We start from the raw sequence: 7,888 nt of genomic DNA, 5'->3' as shown, positions 1-7,888 counted from the left end.
GTATTCAAATCTGAATTCGGTTAACAGTCTGCGGCAGACATTGGCCAGGAGTGCTAATGTCTCGCAATAAGAGGGAAGGTGTGTAGCGGTTCTCGTATCGGGTGAGGTATTCAAAAATAAAAATTCACGCGATGAGAGGTTACCAAACCTTACCATACCTTACCATATGTTTTATTTCCGAGCTGTCAAAAATTGTTACACCGAAAGTATACATGACACCGAAAGTGTACATGTATCACTTGAAATACATTATCCATTAGAATATGAATCAGACAGTTTACCATCATTATGAAAGTTCGATAATTTGGTTTTTATTGACAATCAGTAGCAGTAATAATGAGGAATGTCATACAAGTGAAGGTGACCTTACCTCTAGATAAACGTAAAAATGGAAAATTAATTTTATCATAAACGTGCATTCACTGTTGTTTGAATATAACATATCGGTATATCTACAATGTATATAAGACACAAGGTACATACGTAAACTGTTTAATAATATTTATTCGCAACAACAGCAACAACAACAACAACAACACTAATGAAACAACAAAGTAAAATGAAATGATACATGTATATACATATGATAATACAGCACAACAATACTAGAGTAAAAGTGCAAGATGTCAGATTTGAAAAGATGTATTGTGTTCAGTCGCGTAATCATAAAACTATATCCTTTTGTCTGTACTACATGCTTTAAAACAACAAAAATAATATTTAAAACTTGGTGCTTTAGTAGCGATGACTGAGCTTGAAAAAAAAAGAATAGAAACTTCGTAGAAGGCATGTGTTTAATTTAGGGGATTTGAAAACGAATGCTCAAAGACTGTCCTCTTAAATTTTGTGTCAAAGATTTAAAAGTGTCAAACACTATTTCCTTGACAAAATACATTGTACTGTCTCTGAACGTTTCAGAAACTGTATCAGAAATTTCAGAATCTTTTACCTAGACTTCTCATACGCTATATCTTTATAAAAAAAAGTAAGCTTTGTTGTGCGTGCGTCTCGAAGGTCCACGATTCGTTGGAAGGACATTTGAATTAAGTACACGTCATTTTTGATGACGCAAACAATTTTGAATAAATTAACACCTTCATCATGAAATGACAAACTGAAAAACGACCCCTGGCTTTCCAAAAGCATAATTTGTTATTGTGTCTTTTGTGAGCAGTTTCCATTTGCCGTCCCTTTCAAGGTTTTGCATGAACGGTTCAAGAGTTCCTTTATATTCTGAAACGTAATCCAGGTATTCTTCCCTCATTGCAATGCAGATTATTCCACCTGTAACAGATAAATGTCTTAATTATGGTCTCAGTACGCTTTTATTGAGCAAGTGAGACGTTTATTTTGAATACTTCTTTCACACTGGTCAGCGTAATACCTGATCAAGTTCGAATAAACTAAATTTTGGGAAGAAAGTATAATGCATTCATTGACTTTTGATAAATTACACTCCTGAAATTCCCATTAAATTAGGAAACATGTCTTAAAATTTACAGTTTTTAACTATGACAAATATTAAATGTAAAGTGTACACTTAAAACATGTGTCAATAAGCTTACCTGGTCTTACGATCCTAATCATTTCATGAAGGGCGGACACTGGAATATGGCCTTCCCCAAACCCCCCAGATACAGCTAAACCATCGTAGGCATCTGGAATGTAGATGACGAGCAATTCAAGTAAAAAAACAAATATGTTTGTTTCGGTGTCATTATGCAAAACACTTTTTAAAGAAAAATCTACAGCTGTTTTGTAGTCTAAAGAGGTATGAAGTAAGTCTATTTTGTCTGATTGAGTCTCTAATTTGACGCTATTTCTAAAGTAGCTGAAGTGTTTTACAAGGTGTGTGGCGAGTTTTCTTGGTGTTTCAATTGTTTGTGAAAACAGGTAATGTTTAGAATTTTAATTGCCTGACGAACGTGTATACTTCAGTACCATGACAACGGCTTTGTAACGTAACGTTTTTTTTTTAAATTTTATTCTTAGAAAACCAAGCAAACAGCAAAAATGATTGTAATTATACTTCAACACATAAAACACACTGAGTATATAACAAATTCTCTACATACTGTCTTCAGCAGGTACTGGATTTTCTAGGCCAATAAAATCGTTGATAAAGTTAGTGTAAATTTGTCGTTCTCTCGCTTTGTTTAACATGCCCTCGGATGGATCTAATGCATCCATGTTGCGAAAACCAAGATTGTACAGCTGAAATACAAAGAAAAGTTATAATTTTGACTGAAGCAGGTTTAAAAAATAAAATTCAGTAAACATATGATTTTATTTTCATAGCTTCTTTTAAATCTATAAGCTTTTTCCGGAATATTATAACATACGATTAAATATCATCAATGCCATATATTAAAATCATTCATGTTTTATTGATTTTAAGTAAAAATAATACGATTACCAAGTTATTGTAAACGTTTGTAAATTGGTATACGCATTTGATTAATCGTAATATACATTGGGCATTTTATAATTCTAAAATTACTTATGACAGTTCTCAATAGGCATAGCGTTATGTCATTTTTATCAAAACATCATTTCCTAGTATTTGTGAATAAAAGGTAACAGCAGTGTAATACAGTATGTTCTAAGCAGTATTTTACTATATAACAAATTCCCAAGTCTGCAACATATGTAGAAAAATCTGTATGGAGAAGTTGAACTAAGGTAAACATTGTTTCATTTAAAAATGTTCATTTTAATCAGAGACAGTTTCAGACAAAAATTGCTATAATCAAAACACAGCATAAGACATGTCTTGGGAATACCATCTGATCATGCTAGAAAATATTTACATTACAGAATTACAAAAAAGTTCTCATAAAGCTATACGTTGGTGATTTACCTCAGCTCCGAGTCGTCCTGTGCCTGCCGCTACATCAAGGATTCTTGCTGTTGACTTCTCGTTCTCTGCAAAGTTTTTAGCAATGGCACGAGCAGCACATTCTGGCCCCGTGTAACGGTTTGGACCCAAATGCTGTAAATTCAACAATGTAATAGTTAATTAATACCGCAATGTCCAATACAACCGCACGGACTCCATTGATTCTTATGAAAGGCAAAGTTTCTTGGTACTTCGCCTGTACAAGAAGTTAAAGCATTTAAAGGTACATTTTATCTAGTTACGTTATTTCGCTTACTTTTCCTTGGAGAAAAGTAAAAATTATGCCATTAGAATTACTGAAATCTTTAACATTTGGTGTCTGTGAACACTTCAAAAAATGCGTTCCATTTGCACTTGACAATTTCTATGCTGTCAAGTTATTGTTCAGGTTTACGCTTTAGCACGTTGTCTGGACTTGGTCGATTTCAGTACAAGCATTTAAGAAAATCCATATTTCTCTGGAAAATAAAGCCACAGTATAATGTTTATAATATTCAAAATAAACACACACGCATAAGTATTTAATCTATTTTCACATATTATTTTGAAATCTCTGCAAGTTTGATTATTATTATATGCCATCTAAAACGTCCGTCAAAAAGTTGTATGGTTTGTGTACTGGTTAATATTCCTCAAAGTTTACTTATAATAAGCGTCCCGCCCGCTTAGCTCAGTAGGTAGAGCGTCGGTCTCCGGATCGCGGGGTCGTGAGTTCGATCCTCGGGCGGGGCGTATGTTCTCCGTGACTATTTGATAAACGACATTGTGTCTGAAATCATTAGTCCTCCACCTCTGATTCATGTGGTGAAGTTGGCAGTTACTTGCGGAGAACAGGTTTGTACTGGTACAGAATCCAGGAACACTGGTTAGGTTAACTGCCGGTATATGACTAAAACTGTGAAAAACGGTCGTTTTGTAACCTAAAACATCAAATACTTATAAAGCAGATGCTAGGAAATATAATACCGTGCTTAAATATTTCTTGCCGTTTTCAAAGAAAAAAAAGAGTAATCAAATGTTTTCGAAAACGGCAAGTCATCAGAAACAGGCAAAATGTGGAGATCGGCGCTCAAAAATTACTGTACATTGTAAATACTTATTATCGAAATAATGACTGCGCATTGTAAATACTTATAAAATAAACATCGATTTCGATATTCATGTTCTTAGATCGTTTTCATATTTTTTGCCTTGAGTTATACCCCTTTTAACATTGCACATTTAACACAGGTATCATCTGGAAAAATGTTCTTGATGTAATAAAACTTAATCAAATTGACAGTTTTTTATCAACAGATACATAATCCAGTAAGTTTTTTAAATAAACATTTTACCTGACGATTTATTAGATGAACACTTTTGTTAAGTAATAATTTCGGCACGCTGTAATACAGTTTATTGAAATATCGTTAAGGTCGGAAATGAGGACATCGCATCGGAGGTAAATGTGTCAAACATTTAGATAAATCAAATCAGAGTTATTTCCCTATACGTTCACTATAATACCAGTAATCACCAAGGCTTATAAGTGTTATTGAAAAATTAATACAAATTAGGACAAACAATCGTAGTAAATATCTAGATATTACGAACGCATTTAGATCAATAACATAAAATGACTCGTTAATGGAATGCTCATGTTCAATAATTATTTTAATGTAATTTCATATAAACACATTCATTTTGCAATGCTCTCAGAAACACACACTGACAGACCTTTTCATAGATTTCGGGAGTGTAGTTTCATCGTTATTTTGATATAGAAGATATTACATAAATATCTTTTTAAACTGAAGTTTTAAACGAGTTGAATAAAAAAATAAATCGAGGCTCTGTCGCTTTTATACTTTTATTTAACGAGTTTAAAGCATTTAATGTGGAAAGACACAAAGAAATATTCTTTTTTTTATCACATTTAAGTTTTGCCTGCTGAAACATTCAATTTTCTTTTTTCTTGAGCCATTTTAAATCTAGTCAATTCGACCAACGTCTTCTAAACTTGAAACGACTGCTATTACACTTGTGTAATACAAAAATAATGTCATTTCACTCTAACGACGTCAAATATGTGATTAACATATTTAGATAAACTTGTCCTTTTTGCCGAATTTAATTATAAATAACATGAGGTAAGGCCAAAAACTGGATCATTTGGAAAATTTCATTTACCACAATTATTGGAGGACGTTCACATAAATGGGAGCTTCTGTCTATTTTTCAAATACCATAAAATACCCCGTCCTTTCCTTTTGATAATCGTTACTTCCGATACAACGGACGGAAACATATGTAGATCACCGCATTGTTAACATTTCATTTATAAGTGTATTACATTTAACGACAATGAATGTAAAATATTAGATAAAATCTTAGTTTTGAAATATCAACTTTCGTCTATTTTTCAAATAAATCAGCGTCATAATCAGTGCATAATATATAGTTTGATTTTTGAAGTTTTCGTGATCAGGTCATTGGCGTAGTCAGTAGGAATATTGTCTCATAGAAACGGCTACAACAAGGTTGTAGGTTCGATCGTATACGAGGCGTATACTTTTGTCTTAAACATTTTCCATGTAAACCATACCTATTTTGTGATATGATCCAGTATGTCGTAAAGATCCGTCTTAGACAGAAGTCGAATAATGAAATTGTTAGATATGAATATATATGTATTAACTGCACATGGATGATTACTGCCACTGTTTTTAATGCAACACAATACTTTCATAGTATAGGTAATGAAGAAAATAAGAAACAGGTATCACCATCTCAAAATTAACAGACTAATTAGAAAAGTATGAAATGTAAAAATATCGAATAAAAATGCAAAGAGTAAGTTCGCTGGCGGGTATTTCATAATATCTAAAAAGTGAAAATTGAAGTTCGTTACAGTTACACTTATCAGTTATCAGAATCACAGTTACACTTAAGGTATTGGACCCGAAATAGAGTACCTCCTTTTTGAAGAGTATTCAAATCCTATCATAAACCTACTTTGACTGCAATTTTCAGAGGGGGGGGGGGGGGGGGGGGGGGGGGGAGAGCGTAGGTTCAAGCCCCACTGGGACCAATTATTTTCCCCGTTATTTTCCTTTTTTTCTGATAAGTTTTTACTTCTTTCAGGGCTAATTATCGATTTATTGTACGAAAGTGGAAAACAATTCATTTGATAAGCGATTTATTGCTGTTCAAAGTGAATTTACTTCTGAAACACAAGGAGTCGAGTTAGGCAACTTTAAAAATGAGTTACATGCGGTTAAAGTTCCCTATTTTGCCTTCATTCTTTAGATTACATGTTGTGGAAGAAATGTAGGTAGGTTTTACTTCTGCCCCAAGGTTATTTTGCATGAAGTGAGCAGAATTTAAAACAGACCTGCAGGGTTCAACCTTATTTTTTCAATGTTGGAGTTAGAATTCTGTCTCATTAAATCCGTTTACTTCAGGCACCCTAGAAAAAAATGATATTGACAGTTTTATTTTGTGTTTTATAATTGTTTACCAATAGTTTGATGTTTCTTTTATCAAAATTATTGCTTTTATGAATTCTCTGCAAACGTTTTAGATAGTAGTCATCACATTGAAATTTCTCTCTACTTGAGCTTGAGGAAATACCATAAATTATACAAAATGTACAAAAAACGGCACGGTAAAACTTGTTTAAAATTTGCAACACAGTGCGAAACATGATCACCTTTAAGAATATACCAAGCAAATGCCATTTTTTAACATTACTATTAGGGGTCCAATACCTTAAGAGTCTCTTTAAAATTTCCCTTGTATTTTTTCTAAAGCTTAACGATTTAGTTATTAATGTTCAGCCATTGTAATTAGTGTAAATGCCATTTCTGTGTAACGAATTATCAAGTTTCATTTGTACAGGTTATTGTTTAAATTTGGTAATGATTTTCGGCAACAGCCCTGTATCATCGCGGTAGGTTAAGCACAGTTTTTAAGCACAAGGCTGTGAACTGACGGTTCGCGAGTTCGACGTGCGGCGAATAAAACAATTTCATACCAAAAAGCTTTGTAAAATAACAGTGGAATTTTTAATCAACTGAGGATTCGTGAAAAAGTATAAACGGCAACTACAATGAAATGACGTCAGAAAAATAGTTTAACTTGAGCGGATTATCAGAAGTGGAAAACGATGTATATTAAATTGTTTTCAGGGATTGTTTTTGTGTCTAAAAATTAAGTACATTTTATATCATTATTTCTATGATTTTTTTTTGCAGAAAATATGATGCGTTAGAAAATGATGCCAGTTATTCTATAATAACGGTATTTTGTCGGTGAAAAATAACCTATACGAAACACCATGACTACAGAAAGCAACAGGTTCAAAATATAGCAAGTTTTGACGTAACTCAAAATAACATCAGTTTCTTGTGTTACGTCTAATTTTATACTAGTTTGTTATTTGTTTCTTATTTTCTCTCCTTCAATTATCTATTTTCTTACCGTATCATATTCGCCAGTTTCCGCCCACTTGTCGTAATATTTTGCGATTTCATTTCTGCTGAGTCCGCCTTTAAAAACTTCGTAATTTGCTTTATATGCCAAGACCTCGTCCTGCTCCAGGGCGTCTTCTATCTTTTTCAGGGATTCCAGCGCCATTTTACAGTTATTATTTCTTCGGTTATATCAAAATTAAAATTTAAACGTTTGTAATTATTTATTATTGTCTCTCAGATATAGTTCGTCCGTTTACGAGTAGAGCCGGCGCACATTTGCGTGAAATACTCCACATATAAAGCTTATATATACTGTCCTCGGCCGTGTTTATCACCCTGGATGATACACTATGTTGAAATAAGTCCAAGGCAAAATGTTTTATTACGTGTTTTCAGAACAAAATGACTTGTTTGAATACACCTACGAAAGTATTCTAAGTCAGTGTTCTATATTTTAATTTGAAAACAACACTAAATCCTTTATGAAATATTAATCTAGTCTATTTGATAGCATAAACTTTATGTTTAAAATGGA

General features: G+C 32.9%; 1 protein-coding gene across 1 annotated transcript; it reads right to left on the bottom strand.

Annotated features, from left to right (window-relative positions):
- Positions 1-486: 486 nt before the first annotated feature.
- LOC123565065 (methyltransferase-like protein 27) lies at positions 487-7,642 on the bottom strand. The gene is made up of 5 exons (XM_045359074.2): positions 7,361-7,642; positions 2,861-2,992; positions 2,076-2,214; positions 1,566-1,658; positions 487-1,284 (listed from the first exon to the last, which is right to left on the bottom strand). The coding sequence occupies exons 1-5, from the start codon at positions 7,514-7,516 to the stop codon at positions 1,100-1,102; spliced, it is 705 nt and encodes a 234-aa protein (XP_045215009.2). The 5' UTR covers positions 7,517-7,642; the 3' UTR covers positions 487-1,099.
- Positions 7,643-7,888: the final 246 nt, after the last annotated feature.

This window comes from Mercenaria mercenaria, chromosome 2 (assembly GCF_021730395.1).
Source record: "Mercenaria mercenaria strain notata chromosome 2, MADL_Memer_1, whole genome shotgun sequence".
Lineage (NCBI taxonomy): Eukaryota > Metazoa > Mollusca > Bivalvia > Venerida > Veneridae > Mercenaria > Mercenaria mercenaria.
Note: the sequence above shows the minus strand (reverse complement) of the source record. Positions and strands in the feature narration are given on the sequence as shown.

Excerpts from the sequence above, each read along its gene's own strand:
- LOC123565065 (XM_045359074.2), bottom strand. The coding sequence starts at position 7,516 with ATGGCGCTGGAATCCCTGAAAAAGATAGAAGACGCCCTGGAGCAGGAC. Across the intron at positions 1,659-2,075 it reads TCCAGTACCTGCTGAAGACA|ATGCCTACGATGGTTTAGCT; the intron begins GTATGTAGAGAA and ends TCTACATTCCAG. Across the intron at positions 1,285-1,565 it reads GATTAGGATCGTAAGACCAG|GTGGAATAATCTGCATTGCA; the intron begins GTAAGCTTATTG and ends TATCTGTTACAG.